The sequence below is a fragment of the Armigeres subalbatus genome, chromosome 2 (genome assembly GCF_024139115.2).
Source record: "Armigeres subalbatus isolate Guangzhou_Male chromosome 2, GZ_Asu_2, whole genome shotgun sequence".
In the NCBI taxonomy this organism is placed as follows: domain Eukaryota; kingdom Metazoa; phylum Arthropoda; class Insecta; order Diptera; family Culicidae; genus Armigeres; species Armigeres subalbatus.
This window is the reverse complement of record NC_085140.1, coordinates 6,552,139-6,571,902: the sequence shown is the minus strand read 5'-3', so window position 1 is coordinate 6,571,902 and position 19,764 is coordinate 6,552,139. Positions and strand designations below refer to the sequence as shown.

General features: G+C 36.9%; 2 protein-coding genes across 5 annotated transcripts in view; both read left to right on the top strand.

The window, feature by feature from the left end:
* LOC134217600 (protein draper-like) overlaps window positions 1-19,764 on the top strand; it is a 102,760-nt gene that overhangs the window by 41,661 nt on the left and 41,335 nt on the right. The window lies entirely within an intron of this gene.
* Window positions 13,061-14,241, top strand: LOC134213975 (uncharacterized). The gene is made up of 2 exons (XM_062693424.1): window positions 13,061-13,159; window positions 13,358-14,241. The coding sequence occupies exons 1-2, from the start codon at window positions 13,132-13,134 to the stop codon at window positions 13,828-13,830; spliced, it is 501 nt and encodes a 166-aa protein (XP_062549408.1). The 5' UTR covers window positions 13,061-13,131; the 3' UTR covers window positions 13,831-14,241.

Below are 19,764 nucleotides of genomic sequence, written 5' to 3'. Positions count from 1 at the left end.
TAATTTAGCGTAATGCCTCTTTATCGATGTCTTCATGAACTCGGACTCTGCTTTCTTATTAATACTTTTTGGGTTCAACGAAGGATAAAGTAGAAATGTTGAATAAGGCAGGCGTTTATAAGATAAGTTGTTCCCAATGTGAAAAAATCTATGTAGGCCAAACAAAAAGATCATTAGATATAAGGTTCAAAGAACATATTGCGGAAGTGAGTAAGGCGAAAAGAGAAAACGATAAGGGATTACATTACGAATTTAGATCTAAGGTAGCAGAGCATGTGTATAAGGAAAATCACCCAATTACGGCATCAAATATTAAAATTTTAAGAAATGTCTCTTCCCCATGGAAACTCGATGTAGCTGAGAGCTTGGAAATCCACCGACAGGTACAAACAGCGCTGTTGAATAAGGATCAGGGAAATGGCAGCTCTTGGCTCTTCAAGTTTCTACCTAAACAATAAAGATTAGATTAGGTACCTAGCGTAGTATAAATAGTGTAAGTTGCGATTGTTTTCTTCAAGTCGAGTCAAGTACAAGACACTGAAGACGACCACACAGTTGCGGTCGAAATACGTATCTGCAAAGATAACGAAAATTAACTGGTGGAATTAAATGGACAGTACTTAATTCGTCTTAGATTTTTTTGCCTTTCTCGTACAACAAAGTTGTACCAAAAGGCTATAGGACTACTCCAAAAAACAACTTTTGATAGAAGGCTCGGAGACCCATAGTGTTATATACCGATCGACTCAGTTCGACGAATCGAGGTGAAGTCTGAATGTGCGTATGTATGTGTGTGTGTGTGTGTATGTATGTATGTGTACACGTTTTGTAGACACACTTTTTGGAACTTAGCATTACGGAATGCGGTCCCATTGATTGCTATTGAAAATTGGCCCGATCGAACATTGCATTTTGGAATTATTGAAAAATCATTGTTTTTTTCTCCTTGGATTTTTTTTTAAATAAAAAAAAATTTCAAGGATGGTGGGAATGCATAGTAATTAATGCAAAAACATGCAAAATGATAGAAAATATGCGATCTATTCCCCTAAAGTGCTTTTTTAACCTTTCTTATGTGATTTTTTCAGTACATTTTACGATGCACGACAAAGGCATCATCGCCGCTAGGTGGATTAATCTGGGTTTTTCACTAAAGATCACGTTAACCTAATTGTGGTAATGGTAGGGAGGAATTAGAATACTACAATTCCAGGGCGTTTTCAACTAAGCTGTAACAATTCTGGAAATAGTAATGACTGTGCAGAATTTCTTGGAATCTTCAGACGGTGAACCAGAAAAAGCTATCACAATACACATGCATGAATTGGCGATAAGCTGCCAAGGCCAATAAGAAACGACTGGGCTACTTTTAAAGGCCAACATTTGCAAACATCTGTTGAAACTTTTGACGAATTCGAGGCTAAATTAATTAGCGCCGCTAGTGAGGTCAGCTTTGAGCTTCCAGGACTCTCAACAGGAATTTACGCTGTGGTATTTTAAATAGGTCTAAACTTATTAAACAAAGGAAATAAGCGATAAAGTAATCTATCTATGACTAGGATGAGCGGTGGAAACAATTTCAGAATCGGGTCGGGATCTTGAATCTCAATCAGGATCTTAACAACCATGGCATATAGCCTTGTAAATCATGGAAAGGATGCGGATTTGATGGACGTCGACTCAAATATCACACTCTGCTCCATTCTTCGTCCTCTACGAAGCTCCTGATGGGATTTTTTTGGGAACAATTTGTGTTTCCATGTTCCGCAGCAGTAAACTAAGGGACTCTAGAAGACAGCAGAATTATAACCCAGGAATGACAATTTAGTCAGACGAGGACAAAAGAGTGATACAACTATTGGTGGATACAACAAAACGTACATAAAGCTGTTTTGATTCTGGTCTCTTGTGAAAATGGAAACCCTGGAGTTCCCGAATACGTATCTTCAGAGAATAAAATACGCAATTGAATTTATTGTAATCTTAGGAGACGGGTTAGCCAATGTCCATACAAAATATAATCAGTTTTGAGAGAGAATTTGCAAAGGCAGATGAAAAAGAAGGCTATTCAACCTATAAAAATTACAATGTTATCTACAAAAAGTCCGTTTCCTTTATCTGATAGAGGAAAGTTTGTTCTGTCGGATACAAACCGTAGTTTTGTCATTTTCCAATATTTGTTTACAAAATAAGTTACGCCCAAATCGCAAATCAGTCCCGACCTAACAGATCCCGGGTACTTATTCAAAAGGACGTATGTGATTTTGTAAACAAAGATTCAAACGTCTATTTGTCCAATCTGATAGCACTCCCACGCAAACCAACAGACAGGTAGGGGAATCCTTCGGCTACCTGTTAGTGGTGTTGGTTTACAAAATCACATACGTCCTTTTGAATAAGTACTCTAGAGATAGAGATGTTTTTTTCGATTTCAATTCGATAAAAAATATGCACATTGATTCGTTTGGAACTTTCCATTGACTGTTTAAAGTTTCATTCAAAAGGTCATAAATTTATTCAGTCACTAAAAAGGTTTAAAACGAATCAATGTGCATCTTTTTTTATCCAATACGGCCTTCACATCGAATTGGAATTGAAATCAATACCAAATGAATATAGAATATGATTGTCCTATCTCGAACAAAGGCAGGTATCAACAACTTTGGAGTGAATAGAGGACTCATATAAACTAGACAAAGAGCCCGAGAGAGTGATTATTTCGCTGACTCAATCACATAGGCCAAACATTATTATCGCTGTACCCAGAACAGAGGAATCTGACCGAGGCAGGCTTCTGTAAGAATGATGCATATATGTATTCATACCGTACTGCATTCGATCGTCATTCACCATGCGACATGACACGACTTCAACAACCACACACTCCAACGCTTATCGCGTCTCTTTCATCTGACATAAGGGAAAAAAGGTAATAACTGACTGACAAGTGTACAATTGTGAGATTCTATCGTTTAGTGCATTTACCACGAATCATTATTTTCTAAATGAATCGGTAATTACAAATCTGGGAAAATGATATACTTCATTGTTCTTCCTTTATTCTGTATATTTGGACTCGTACCACATAGCTGATGAGAATATGATTCTGATGTCGCTTCTCTCCACCTAAACAACTGTATTGTTCCTTATCAAAAATGTGCTCCGTCTGTATATTGCAATCGATGCATTCACTCACATCCGCTGCACGTCATAATGACCACACTGGATTCACTGCCAAGGTTGCATTATTAATGCCATGACTGAGGAACAGTTATTCTCCCGTAATGTGTAATCAAGCGTGCCGGGGCAGGAGTGCACGATAGGATGGTTTTTCCATAATCTGTGAATGTGTCTGTCGATTTGCTCGAATTATTGATGCAGACCTGGGTGGTTTGCTATAAAGAAGAAAGGTCGCCGACAACCCGACAGTAAACTTTTCCACACATTAGAGGACACATGTTAATGATTTACCCTTCGTTGATCGGTGATATCCGATAGCATTCACTTGTCAGTGGGATTGTTTGTTATCACGTGTTTGACACATGCTCAGCATTATTCTACTGTGTGCAAAGCAATCTAGATAATGTTTCTAGAGAAAACGCTATTTTGCGTGATATATGTCAAGGTCAGTTGGTCTTTTCTATGAACCCTTTTCCCAAAATGAGCTCAATGTAATGCGACTGTTATCAGCCAAGCCACAGATTATCGTTGAATAGAACGATAGACATGAATACCGCTTCCATGAATAAGTTATCGTACTTTGTATGTACATAAATGGCTTTAAATGCTCACAATGCTCCCGCATGAGTTCAAACATACAGCACGTAGACATCCCGGTTCCGATTCTACTGGAAACGTCATACGTCATTTTTCATATAAGCACATATCATTCCAAATAGAAGCCAATAAAGTCCGAACATTTCCCGTCAGAACGCAATCAAGGCATGTGGAACCATCATCGGGCTGAATGTGGTAGGGGCGAAGCCCTTATCTTAGAACACAGCAAAACATTATTATGCGGGACCACTCAAGAGTCAATATCAGTACATTATGACTGCACATGGGAATTCTGTAGACGTCAATAGGTTCGGTGAAGTGGGTTCTTATAATTGGTTATGAATTCATCAACCTCCGTATCTCGAGTGCCCGCTGAGAACATTTGTGGTTTACTGTTGTTATTGGATGGAGTTAATTTTCTGTTGAGCAATGGTGGAGTTTAATCACGAAAAATCACTGCATCGTTGCATAGAAAATCACAATTTTTGTCATTATGAAGTGAACTTTAATTCCTTCCTCGTCGGTACCTAGCTTGTAAATTCATCTGCAAATAAAATGTAAAACTCGTTGCGTAAAGGAACGTTTAGTAAGGTACCTATTTTTTAGAATTTGAATCTTTGAAAGATCACTAAAATAAAGTCTATAAAACAAATAAATTGCATTATCTTTGGTAATCATTTCTCACACCGTGTTGGACTTGCAACTAGATTGTGCTATTTCTTATCTCACGATTTTGCGTTCTGTATTGAAACCTGTGTTGTATACGAATCCTGATGACATTGTCATCACAGAAATATTAATTCTTCTGCATCAAAACGCTGACTTTGGTAAGCAAGGATGTTAACGATCATTCAATATTCGCGTTCGATCATTTAGTTGTTTGTCAATAACTCATTCTAGAAGCTGAATTTCAAAATATGTTGTATGGTGGACTTCTAGTGCGAAGGTTTTTCTACAACTCTGCCTAATGGTTCGTTGTTTGAATTTCACTAGTAACGGAGTTATAGCTATAGTTTCAGTAACTTAGACTAAATGATAACAAAATTCCAATCATTTAGTCTAAGTTACTGCAACTAGCGCTCTAACTCCGTTATTAGTTGAATTCTAATAACGAACCATTAGGCAAAGTTGTAGAAAAACCTTCGCACTAGAAGTCCACCATACAACATATTTTGAAATTCAGCTTCTGGAATGTGTTATTGACAAACTACTAAATGATCGAACGCAAATTACTGAATGATCGTTAATATCCTTGTTGGTAAGATTCTTGTTACAACAATTAGAGGCGCTACAGTAATTAATTGTAATCTGCCTAATACATACTGGCATTCAATGGCGGATTATAGAGTTATTTTGGAAAAATTTTGGTTCGCATTTCGAGTCCAAGTAACAGTTTGCATAGGATTTGAATTTTGTTTAATTTTATTTGAAAATTCTATTTGAGTTTCCATTACAAATTCACTTTAGATCTTTAATGTAAATACTGTACTTCCCTTTGCAAAGCATTCTTAAAATAATTTGCGCAAATAATTCTTTGATTTTGTTTTAAGAAATTCTCAGAATTTTCACCGAAAATTTTATAGAATTTTCTCCGCAAACATTCTATTTCTGAATTTCACGGCAAATTGCTATAGAAATTTTTTTCGAAATTCCGCCTCACCGCCAAATTTTCAATGGAAATTCTAAACTCCCTTTGGATTTTCACGGAAATTGCTCAAAATTTACTTGGAAAGATTCCTCTGATATTGCACGGAAATTTATGGCAATTTTCAAGGGAAATTCTTTTCAATTTCTTGATGGTAATTATAACATCTATCGTTTCGATCGTAGCAACTCGAATAGTAATCTCCAACGAGGTGGAAGTACTCTCATCTCATCGCACTTAAATGTTCTCTGATAAGTGTATGATAAGTTTCTCTGATATAGGGGAACTGTTCCGTTTTCCATCTCACTGAACATATATTCATCTCATCGCAAAACAAAGAAATACAGCAACAATCTTGACGCTTATTTTTGCTAACACGGGTGCTCACTAATGAAAAAATCACAAAAATAAGAAACAAACCAAATTCCTTTTCATTGCTTTGTTTTTGATAGGATGGAAATAGGAGCTATGGGATGAAGTGCCGAACCGTTCCCCTAGTTACTAGTAATGGCTGTCTGTTAGAAAATAAGTGACTGGAAGATTTGTCCGCAGAAGATGGTCGAAGGCCAGTAAATCGACCGAAACGTGCGTCCGGACAGTCCAGTTTTGTTTTGTCATTTTTCGCAGAAAACAAATCGATGAGAATCCCCACCCCCAATGTATCGAATTCAAACGGACTTGGCTTCTCAACGGACTCAAACTTCTTGACTTGGCCATTGTAAACAACAGTAAACTTCCCCATGTTCAGTTTAAAGCCCTCACGAACATCACACACCGTTTGTTTTTACGTTTGATTAGACTTACGCAACACGGATCATCATCTCCAATCTACAGTGAAAGAAATGGATTTAGGCTTTGACTTCTCTCGCTGTGACTGTGATGCTGCTGAGAACGATTTAAATTCAATGGATTGGTCCTCTTCATAGATCATTCCCTCGGAGATCGTACAAACAATTCTGGTGGAAGGCCAAACTACAGCATCGACGTAACATGACGTAAAACGTGTCATGGAGGAAGCCTACATCAGACTGAAAAGTGAAGCTAAATGGCAACGAACAGCTATGTACCGAATTAAATGGAGACGACTGTTGTGTCAGGGTATCGACTACTTGGAAAAACCTGGAGAACCTGGCATTATCAGGGAATTCCTCCCCACCTGGAAAATTCTGGAATTATCAGGAAATTTCTGACAGAATTAGGGAAATTAATACCCGGTGATCATGAGTGAAATTCTTTCAAAAGATGGAAAAAAATATTAAAAATGTTTGAATAAATATACCAATTAAATCTATTGAAAATGTAGTGAACGATAATGTATCGTTGTTCCGCAAAAAACTGTTTTTGGTAAAATCTAGGAATTTGTTCGTGAAATCAATTAGGGGTTACTTTGTAAATTCTTTTGAGTATTCCCTTCAGAAATTCTTTATGAATATATTAAAAACATTAAAAAAGGCAGGAACACCGTCTTCGACCAGAGGTCGTACAGACTGAACACTTAACACCTAGACAACGGACAGGACACATAACGGTGAAGGATTTTTCGATCACGAAAAGTTTTCTTCTTACCGGGGTGGGAGTCGTACCCACGCTCCATAACCTATGCGTTTAGACAATTGACGTCGCTAACCGCACAGCCACGGAGCCCCACTTAATTGTTAGTTAGTTAAGATTTTTCAAAGCAATTCCTGGAGGAACTTCCGAAAGAATTTCGTGATCAGTTTTCCAAGGATTTTTTTAAAATAAAATACTAAAAGAGTGTCTATAAGAATGATTAGCAATTTTCTAAATTATTTCTGGAGGAATTTCCAAGATAAAAACCGATTCCGAAAAAGAATTCCCGGAGGAATTTCAAAAAGGATTTCCGGACGATTTTTCGTATGGTTTCTTTAAGAAATTCCCGAAAAGGAACCTGGAAGGGATTGATTGCATGGCTGAAGCAATTTCTGGGTGAACTTGCGAAGGAATTCCTGGAGGAATTTCTTGAGTAATTCAATATTTTTTACTTTTTTGAATTGATTATTTTGCTGCTGAAATCTATATATGGCACGTTTGTTTTTACCTGGAAATTAATGTAAAACACCTGGAAAAAACCTGGAAAAATCAGGGAAATTTGCACAGACGACTTTGTAATTTGTCTGAAAAGAAATAATACTTCAATTCAAAAGACGTGTAACTCCCATCATCCATCTCGATTCCAAGCTGTATGCTTAGCTTAGCTTGATTGACTGTACACATCGTAGTTGCTAGTCGTGATTGGCCGAGAAACAACAAATTTGCACAGCTCACCAAATGAATAGCTTTCCTGGGATTAGAAAACCATTCTCACTGTACATGATTTGGAGTTTCCATAATTCAAGACCAATAACGATGCCGGCCACGTCCTCACAGTCAATTTAGGATAAGGGGAGGAAAATTAGTCCAACACTCATTGCTACAAGAGACCGAGGAATCCTCTGCATCTTCGTGAGTGCCATGGGAAAGGGATATTTGGTTATATGATAAGGAATCTATAGGAAGTCGCCTTGGTAAGCAACTATTTATTTATTTATTCCGAACGATTTGTTTATTCCGAACGCTCGCGATCGTCCTGTTGTTCATAAAATGAAAAAAACGCGCACTGATTAACTTTCTACCGACCGTACTATGCAGAACACAATATTTCTGTAGATCGCGCGATCGTTCTTCAATCTCGATTCCAAGTTGTATGACCAAAAAAGTTGAACTTCTGATTCATGAACGTCTGTACGCAGCTTCTTTGTTCTGTCAACTTCAAACTTTTTATCCCATGTACACCGACGATTTCAAAGTATTTCAAATTGATCGATCATGACGTTGAGTTCTAAATCGTTAAACGCACGCTAAAGCAGAGAATGTTTAACTCTCGTCGATCAGTCGATCAGTAAACTCTTTAAGATTATATACAACTATTGTAAACAATTGATTCAATGCATTTAACTATTGAAAAAAAATTAGCAGGTTAATGTTGAAATTGCACTTTAACAGTAAATTGTTAACATATACCATACGGCATGAACATGCATGAATGCAATAGAGGTAATAAACTTTAGAGGAAGATTGTCGCTGTCGTCATTGGCGAAACATCTTTTGCTGGCGAGGATAGGGCACTAAATGTCAACGAAGGAAAAATCAGTACGTTTTGACAGATAGGTACCCAACATGTTTGGGGACGATAACAAAGGGAACCGCAGCGATAGTCATCCTCTATAGTTTATTACCTCTATTAGGAATGCTGATGATCAAATTTCGCACCCGCTATCGCACTATACGTAATTCTACGTTGAATTAAGACTGTATCTTTGATACAACCCTCTACTTTTATTCTTTGTTAAGTGTGTGAAACGAAAAAGAAGTATGGAGAAGTAAATAGAGAGTATTGAGAAGTGAGTAGTGAAAAGTGAGAAATGAGATATTCGAAGTAAGTAATGATTAATGGGGAGTGAGAATTGATTGATGAGAAGTTAGATGTGATAGGTAAGAATTAAAAGGTGAGAAGAAGTGACGAACTGATTATCAAAATTCATCGAAAAAAAGATTTAAAAAAAAGATGAGAAATAAGATGTGAGTAGTGAAAAATAAGCTGGTAGAGATGATCATTGGGAGGCGATAAGTGAGACAGAAAGAAGAAGGATGAATGAAGAATGAAGAGAAATGAAGAAAAAGGATAAAAATGAAGAAAGATGAAGGAATGAGGAAGAAGGATAAATAAAAAGGAAGAATTAATATAAAGGAAGTAGAATGAAGAAGAAAAATGGATGACAAATAAGGATAAACGAAGAAAGATAGTAGAATGAAATAGAAGGTGAGGAAAGAAAAGAGAAAGAAGAAGACATGAGGATGAGATGGAATAATGAAGACGGATGAATGAAGAAAAAATAAGTAAGGAGTGAGAAATTAGAAGTAGAAAAAAAGGAAGGAAGAATTTTGAAGGAATAACGTAGATGAAAAAATGAATAAGGCATAAGAAAGCAGCAATAACGAATGAAGAAGGGAGAAGGAAGAAGAAGAAAGTAAATAGAAAGATGAACGATGGCAGAAGAGTGAAAGAAAAAGTAAGAAAAAATAGTGAATGCAAAAGAAGTAAGGAAGAATAAAAAAAAACAGAAGGTTGTATCAAAGACACGACCGCAAATTGAACAAAAAATTACGTTAATTTACAATTTACAATTGTAAATTAACGTCCAAGTCGGGTGGTTTAATCCCCGGAAATAGGCAATTACCTTTGATTGAACTGAAAAAATTACGTATAATGCGATAGTGGATTCGAAATTCTATCATCAACATTTTGTGCATATTCAAGCTGGATGTGTAATAGGCGAAATGTAGGCAGTTCATTGAAAAGGTGAAATTTCAACACTACCTAACGATATTGAATTTTTCAATAGTAAAATGCTTTGAATCAATTGTTTACAAAAGTAGTATGAAATCTTAGAGAGATTACTGATCGAATCATACAAAAATCTCCATAAACCGTTGAAAAACCGTGACGTGGCGGTTCCAAATTTGAAACTTTGGAATGACCCCCCTATCTTACCGAAGGACATAATTCTACGTCAAAGGGATGAAGAGAAAATAAAATAAAGAAAGAAGATTTGCTTACTATAAGTTGCATTCGACGGGAAATCTATGGATCTGGAAAACCGGTGATGAAAACTTATGATTCAATTTGCTTGCAACAACTTGCGTTCGGCAGGAAACTTTACATTGCTTATAAACAATTGTGGTAAATAAAACCTATCCACCTATCAGTGTTATTTTAGACTTTTCTTATACGTTTTTCAACACTTTTTAACGACCAAGAAAGGCATCATCACCACTAGATGGATTAACTAGGATTTTGTATGTATCGTTACGCTGCTCGGAAAACCACCCTTCCGCTGAAAAGCGTATATACTTTGTTGATGACGTCATGTACATGTTGTATTTACATAATTTATTCAAAGGTTCAATTGAGGAGTCGTTTAAATGTAAGAATAAATAATGCATATGTCATAGGCCGGCAGCGAGTCATAAACAAGTTGTCATACAACTCGTCTTACATTTGAAGAAGGAAAGAATTTGTTTCTTGTAGACTTGAACTCTGGCGAAGTTTAATTAGGGGATGTGACCCACCAAATTTAATATTTTTCCTCAAATTTAAACATATACACCAAGATTTCTCTGAACAAAAGGACTTTTCGCCAATTTAATAAATTTTTTTATGAACTTTTGAAGAAATTCCTCGGAATTCCTGGAGGTATTTAGAAATATCTTCGGAACTTCTAATTGGAATTACTTCTGGAATTTCTTTAGGAATTCTTTTGGAAATCCCTTCAGATTCTCCTTGGAAAGATAGGAATTCTTTTTGGAATATCTCATGGATTTTTTTGAGAATTCCTCTGAAAATTTACTTAGAAATAAATTAGAAAATACATTCAACGATTCCTTTATATAATCCTCCGGAAATTCCTTCAAAATTTCTTCTTCAAGTATTCGCTTAGAATTTCCATACGTATTTTTTTCCGGATATTCCTTCAGGAATTCAGTGAAAAACTACCTGAGGACTTTTTTCGGATATTCCTTTAGAAAATTCTTCTCAAAATTTCTTCAGGAATTTCTTTGCAAATACATTCCAAATATAGTAATTTTTAAATAGAAGTAATTTCAAAGGAATTCCCAGAAGAATTCCAAAAGTAATTCCTAAGGGAACTTCTGAAGCAAATATTTAAAAAAAATTCGAAGAATTCCTAAAGAAGTTTTCGAAAGAATTCCTGAAGAAAATTTCGATGGAATTCCTAAAAGAGTTTTCGAAAGAACTTTTAAAGGCATATTTGAACGAATATCTGGGAGAATTTTCGGCGGAATCCTTCACGAATTCTTTAGGAATTTATTCGGAATTGATGGAGTTTGATGCGGCCTACATTTAGGCAAATCGAGTGCCCCATTACTGAGAATAATAGACACTTTTCTTTTGTTCAGCAAATCTACACGACACTGGAATTTTATATCACATCAAAGTATAAAACTCACCTTTTTGCAATGTTTTGCTTCGATTTCTCGCACTTGAATTATTTTTTTTTAATTATTTATTTAGGTGTTTTTTAATCCCGCACCTAAAAAATATAAAATGTTGAAATAGAACACAAATAAATTTTAACAACTATTTTTGTTTGCACGCTTTGTGAGTAAATTGCGTGTCAACGTGTGTACGCATTGGCTCTGATTATGTAGGGTGTCGAACTACAAGTTTGACATAACTCAAATTTACCGTATCAATCAAGTGTATCAAGTTATGAAGAGTGGCCCACAACCAGAGATATCACCCTACTCATAATAGAGCTTACTTGTTCAACTGCAATTGAAAATATATTGCATTCATCTTTCAAGGTTGAATTTTGTGGCCATTATTGTTGCTATTATTACTTCTACAAGGTAATTTTAAATTATTAAGCTATTAAATCCGATTACCCATCAAAAACTTTACCCATTTGTACTTCACCCAACCAGCCAGAAGGTATTGTACAAGAATTCCGTTTGGCTGCCGCTGCTGCTATTGAAAACGCGTGCTAATTGAAGAAAAATCCGTTGGTCACATTTTGGCACCCGGCTTAATTCGATCTCGTTGGGTTCGAGCTCGGCTGCCAAAACATGCCGTCATGGTAAACTCGCAACACTCCCAACAGAAATGTGGTGTCTTTTTTTCCACTGATCGACAACTCAGATCCGTACCACTCTGCTACAATGCACGTACCCATTTAACATGAGTGTGTTATTTGGCAGTCACGGACTGTTGGTGGGTAGCGTTTTGTCTATTTCGCGACTTTCAAAACAATAGCGCATGTGATTCCCCGGTTCGAATGAGCCCACGACACGAAAATTTGAAGTGTCATCGTCTTTTCGACCATTTGTCCAAATAATTAGCGATCAAGAAGCATGTAGGACGTAGGTATCTTTTTGAGAAGCATTTTATTTCAATTTCGATAATATGAACTGTATCGCATTCGTTCTAAATACAAATGTAAATAATTTATGATTGTTTTATGCCGTTTAACTATACTAAGGCGATTTTCGTATTAGTCATAAATGCATGTTACTCATCATGTGCACCGGGTCCTCCTCATTTCCTTATCATAACCGACGTGTCAGTTGATTTAAATAAAACGAGTTTACTCTTGTTCTTGGGACACTTTTTGCTGAACCCAGAACAATGACACTATCAACGGATCAGATTCAGTAGCGCGCAATCTTCTACGAATTCAGTACCGTGGAAGTGTCATCGTTCTTACGACGCAACGTTATAGACGCAAATTGCAGCACCAGCATCGTTCACGTGCTATGAACCGCGATGATAAGAAGGAAGTGTTGATATTTTGATGAACCGACCAACAGATGTTCCATGAGGGAGAAGTGGATTATTTTTTGATATTGATTATGTTCTGGATGAGTCATTCTTGAAGGTTACAAAAAATGGTTGGTTATTGTTGTCTAATATTAAGTGTTTGCAGATATTAAGTGTTGTTCTTTATAACCAATATGCTCTAAATAAGATTAGTAGATCTTGCGTTATAACAGGCTCTAGGACCTTTTCTAATATTTTTTATTTTGTTTTAAATATAAAAATATCTAAGCAAGCCAGTTTATTCAGATACAACTTTGTCTGTCATCTACTGCTACCATCACCATTCTCAGGCAACACGCCCAGATTACAAAGTATGATGCATCCAACTCCTAGACATTTAGGTCAGTTTAAAAAGGTTTAGGTAGGACAGTTAAACAACATTGCACATATAACTTTCAACCACTGTTCTTTGCGATGAATCACACTGGAAACGTTCACCCATAAAAAAATTACATGGTCTGCTTGGGATACATTTTGCCCCGTTATATTTAATGCACGCTGCAAACTAACATGTAAATATTTAATCTACTTTTTATTAGCGCAATATACATCAACACCGCTGAACTACCGCGGAGCTATTCGTTCTAGACAATCGGTCAAACGGCGTGGGATTTGGGATTCAACTCTGATATGCAACAAATCATCGTCGGCTAATGCCACGATTGACTCAAGAGCAAATAGGCCATGCCTGCGACAGCTGTTGGTATCCGATTCAGATGTTTACATATTCGATTCCACCAGCGACAAGTACCCGGTTCGTCCACCGAGGTCAAGAAGCTTCAAACAGCTAATGGCGAACAAACTGTGCTCCCCGTGCCTCAGTTGGAAACACATGTCCGCCCGTCTCGGCAAAAGCTGTCTGATGCGCTTCCTATCGTTTTTTGGCCAAACGCTAATCTTTCTGGTGAGCATTCCTCTGTGGCTAGTGGTCGCGTATATCGTGATCGTGGAGTACATTTTCACCGCACTAGGATCGGGAAATAGAATTCCAAGAACTGAGTCAATTTGTTAACCCAAAGCCGATAGCGCCAGCCGGCGGTTTCGAGATGGAAATCGAAAAGATGCTCGACGATGATTCAGAAAAATATCTCTATGTAGTGTACACGTAAAGTAGCAGCAGGTTTTCCTTTTCGTTGGCGGCGCCGGCCGGCGCTGATTGACGAGATTAACATGCGAGTGGAGTAGCTTCAAGATGCCAAGTAATTGAAAGGAAATATTAAATTTAACGCAGGTGGCGGAAATGTTTAGAGCGAGGGTGGGTTCTGTCCAACGGAAGATGAATCAACTAAACGGGAGAAGGGGTTGGGTCCCCCAGTAACTTGTTCTCAGCTGTTAGTTGTTCTTCTCTTACAGTTGTAAGAGAAGACGTGTGGTTTGAGTTGCGTCATCATCATGTTTGTATATCTTTGTTTGTTTGAATAAAGTAAAGATTATTAAAGAGGATGAATTATTATGCAAGCAGAATGCGATCAAGATTCCATTACGAGTGGGTACACTATCATTGCAATTCTTTGAGTAAAACAGACTAAGAATAATTTTCTTGGTCTTTATTTCTTTGGACAGTTTTTTAATCAACCTCTTTTCATTTTTCGATTTTCACCTGTCATAATACGTATCTCGTATCACTTTTCATTTTAATTCCACTGGTTTGATCTGTCAAATGTTAAACGACTAAAATCCCCGCCTATTGTTGAACTCTAGCTACTTTTTTTCCTCCGTCAAAGTATATTTAGGAGCCGACCATTTATTGCATTTAAAGTCATTTTATAACTGGCGAAGACGCGTAACATAATAATATACAGATAAATATCATTGATCACCAGGAGGAGGCATTGAGGAGATGATTAATCTAAAATATTGGTATTAGATTATACAACAATAATATGTTGGTTTTGTTTCGCTTGCGACACCTATTAATACTGTTCTTCATTGTTGCGCTCCCTCTTTACTTTGAGCTTTAGATGTTGTACTCACCGATAAATAATGATTAAGAAATATTATGGGCCTTCAATAATTCATTTGCAATTTGTTTGAAAATTCCCCTATTAATTACAGTAATATCCCGATTTTATCACCCCCCTGGTGAATTTTGGGGTGATAAAACAGGGTATGTGACAAAATCGGTAAAAAAAATATTTTAAATTTTTTATTCCATTTCACAAATATGAATCATTTTATGCCTTGGAAAGGCAAAATGCGTGAACGGTACCAGTTATTTCTTGTCGAAAATGCTTATAGAATCCTTCCCAGGTACTCAGAAGTCATTCATAATAAACTACTGGCAGTGAAAGTTATTTCATGGAAATCAACGTTGTTTGCAGTATTATTTACGAAAATAAAAAGAATGACTAAAATTTTTTGGGGTGACAAAATCGGGTCGAAAACGTGACAAAATCGGGACGTGACAAAATCGGGTCGAAAACGTGATAAAATCGGGGGTAGACAAAATCGGGGGTAGACAAAATCGGGGAGTGACAAAATCGGGTCAATACTGTATTTATTTAAGTAGTTCTTCAAAAAAAAATTATAATTCTTCCAGGTATTCCTCCTTGAAGTCTTGTATGCATTCCATTGCGAATTCTTCTAGGAAAGCATTAGAGAAATATTTCAGGCATTCCTTCATTTTTTTTCCAAAAATTCATCTGGAAATTCTTCCAAGAGTTCCTACGAAATTTCTTCCAAGAATTTCTCTGGAAGTTCCTTTGAAAATTCCTCCATAAATTCCTCCGGTAGTCCCTTCAAGAATTCCTTCGGAAGTGGAATTTCTCCGAAAGTTCGTCCTAGAATTCTTCTGAAAGTTCTTCCAGAAATTCCTTCGGAACTACCGGAGTTCCGGAAGTTTCTCAAGAAATTCCTCCGGAATTCCCTTCAAGAATTCCTCCGAAAGTTCCTTCAGAAATTCTTCCGAAAGTTTCTCCGGAAATTCCTCCAGAATTCCTCTAGAAGTTCCTTCAGAAAATTCCTCCGAAATTCCTCCAGGAATTCCTCCGGAAGTTCCTCCACGAATTCCTCCGGAAGTTCCTCCAGGAATTCCTCCGGAAGTTCCTCCAGGAAGTTCCTCCGGAAATTCCTCCGAAAGTTCCTCCAGGAATTCCTCCGGAAGTTCTTCCAGGAATTCCTCCGGAAGTTCCTCCAGGAATTCCTATGGTAGTCCCTCCAGGAATTCCTCCGGAAGTTCCATCAGGAGTTCATCCGAAAGTTTATCTAGGAGTTCATCCGGAAGTTCCTCCAGGAATTCCTCCGGAAGTTCCTCCTTTGTTTTTCATACAAACCATTTTGTGAAATCAAATAATCTAGTTGGAATGCGAGTGATTAATAAACATTAAAGAGTAATTATTTTCCTTATATCCACTTCAATAAAAACCTTATATCATCTTCAATAAAATTATCTCCCTCATGAAGAAGAGCAATGGCTGTAACTATGATGCGAAATTCTTCCGTTTATTGAAAGTAATTATTTTTTTCCCGGTACATGTCCTGAATTCCCGATTTTTCCCGCTTTTTTTCCCGGTGACTTCAATTTCCCGTCTTTTTCCCGCTTTTCCCGTTTTTCCCGGTTCGGTGGCCACCCTGTCATCTGTTAAGAAACTAATGAAATAGTGTAATTACATATAATTGCACGATTTCATCTATCTTTTAGACATGTTGTCTTTACAGGACTATTTTAGAAAAATCGCGTTGACGTCAGTTCGCACTTTCATTTAGATACAAAGGTGCTAAATGATCGCTATTTGCCTTAAATGTTTGTCATGTTAATATGGGGCCGACGACACCGTTACATAATTGTTTTTATATGATTGAAAATAGAGGAGAAACATTTTTGATGCACACTGCATTAGCGTCTCTAACATTGCGTTGGTGATCGTATCCAGCGAGCACACTTTCATTTTTAGTTTGCTTCATCATTCGACGTGTTATTTTATAACTTGCCCTCCTCTTTGCCCAATATATTATATAGTATCACTACTAGGTTATCTCTCTGCACTTGACAAAATTGGCGATATTCTTTATCTTTCATTGATAAATACCTGGATGCTAATTAATTGACATGTTGATTTTTATGATTGTTGAAAATTTGGCTGTCTTGGTGACAGTAAAAAAATGTAGGCTGTTAATTATTTATCATAAGAACACCAAATTAGCAGCCCTCGTAACACTTGTTACATTTCATTCTCGAATATCTGCCAAAATGAAACGATTGCCGCTAGAAGTTCGTAACTTGTGGATAGCACCTGATAAAACATTTTCCATCGACAAATTAACCATCGCACCTAGCTGGCAACTTAAAATTCATAGAATTCGATTGCACACAATGTGGCTTACTGTTGTTTCTGCTTGTTACCCGTTGTTAAACATCGGCATACCATCGATCGTTCCACACAAGTTCCCAGAAGATATTTTTATAGCTACGATGGCGATTGTGCTCCCATGTGGCACACATAAAGTTGTGCAATTGGAACAAGTTAAGCGGAAACGTCGTTTTCCTGATAAATGAGAAAGTATTCTGAGCAAAAAAAAAATAAAAGTACACTGAGCAGGTTGAAACTGGCATTACAATTGTTAGTGGGAAAAATTATATTGTTTTCAATTGGAGCTTTTTTTTCAAATGCTTAGTTGATTTAGATACGCATAGTTAGCTCAAATATCGATTTTCTTAAAAAATACCAAATTGAAAGCAGATTTTGTTTACAGCCATATTCCATACCATTGATTCAATAGACTCGTGAGCTTTGTTAGAATTTTATGTTATGCCATCATTCTATATCTTTATCCTCTCAAATGTATAAACAATGATGAGATAAGCGTACTGGTAGTTGCGGCAAAGATCAAATGTAATTACGATGTACACAGTGGAGCAATGAGAACGTAGCTCAATCCAAACTCGATGGAAAAGGAAGCAGTGAAAGAAGAACCCATGTAGATTACTTAAGGACAAAGTTGAAGATTACCAATTATGGCAAGTATGACTGTTTTCTATAACGAAGTATTCAACGGACGATGCGTTAGTTGTGATGAACTGAAAATAGTAACTGCTTAGGAGTCGTTCACTAATTACGGAAGTAGATGTGGGGTAGGGGGTGGGGGTCTGTCATTTTCTTAATCTTGATATAAATCAAAAATAATTTGTATGGAAAAAACCTTACAAGGGGGGGGGGGGGGGTCCGAAAAACCTAGAAAAAATGCTTACGTAATTATCGACCCCTTATTTACTCGCACAATTTTTTTAGTGCTTGTGAAACAAAATGATTTACTTGTCATGAGACTATTTCATTTAATACCATCACTTGATTCTAACTTGACAGATACATATTAGACTTGTGCGCCGCCGCCGACGATTTTATCACGCCGCCGCCGCCGTTAAAAATAAATCGGCGCACCGCCGTATGAAAATTGACCACGCCGCCGAATATTTTTACCACGCCGATGGCATTTTTACTGTTAAGTCTAGATTTATCTAGCTTCTGTCGGAAATACATATTTTCAGCCAAGTTCATATGACAAGTATCTTCTTTACAATTATGCAGCTTATATCCTCATTTCCAGTAAAATCTAGACCCAACCAAATTGAAAGTAGATTAAGAACTTATTTCATTTAAAATAGGCTTTTCAGCTAAAAATGTAGCATATTCAGCGTGAATTGTTTGTTGGGGAACAACTAGATCCTTTGTTGTACAACGTATTCTCGGTCAAACAAAACTATACTTGTTCAAACAAACTGCAGCTGACATTTAATTATTCAGAAAATAATGAAATTGTTCTTCAGGAATTCAATGAACTGCTATTCTTCGGCAGCACGTACTAGAATATTTCAGTATGAAAATATTTCAGAACTTCATTTAGAAATTTTGTTTGGAAACTCGACAATCCTTTTTAAAATTCTTTATATACTAACACGTCAAATTCTAGAATTTCCACAAAAACACTTTTAGGAATTTCTTCGAAAATTTCTACTGTAAGCACATCGTGAAATCCACAGGAAATTGGTGCGAAAGGCAAAACGATCGGCCGGTCACCGTAATTTTGTTTTGCTTTGCGCGGGTGAGTAAATAAATCAGAATGTGAAATTTTGTCTTTTGTCCAATCCGTAATCTGGAAAAGTGACGTAACAGCCATTTTACAACATGCATGTTTTCCTTTTTTCTATTAAAGAGCTCGATGAGTAGTACTCGTTAACACCATTTTTGGAAAATGGCGTATACGTCACTTTTTCAGATTACGGCAGAACCGTGTTTCTCCAGTAGGAGCGCGATCTTCAGTAGTTTGAATAGTTTGCTGTAGCCATCGAACAAGTGAGTACAGAGTGCTACGCTTCGGTCGTCCAAAACGCGAATCTCCTCAGTTTTCATATGTCACCGGGCATGCATGTTTTAACTTTTTACTCGTCGCGATACTGCGTATTAGTATTATTTCCCATCCCATAGATCGCATCGCTTACCGAAGTGAATCCAGATAAACTATCCTAAAACGATATCCTGTCCCAAGACAATCGTGGAGATGCAGAGGTTTACTCGGTCTCTAGTAGCAACGAGAGTTGGACTACAATCCTTCCTTCCTATATGACCGTAAGGACGTGGCTGTTATTGACTTCAAATATTTGAGCTCCCGAAACGTGTACATTGAGAATGGGTAGCTAATCCCAAGCCCCATTCATTGTATTCACTGTACAATTTCGCAAGTTCTAATCAATCACGGAGTAGCAACTACGAATTGTACAGTCATAATGCTCATTCTCATGCTCATGTAAGCACGGGAAATCCACGTAAAATTCATTCAAGAAATTATATAATTTTTTGAGTTTTAAATCAGAAATTCCTTCATGAATTTCTTCCAGAAATACTTCATGAATTGAAATAATTATCCAAGACTGCAACGCCGTTAGAAGTAGCTCCTTCATGAATTCATCAATATCTTTTATGAACTTCTTTGGATATTCCCACAAAAATCA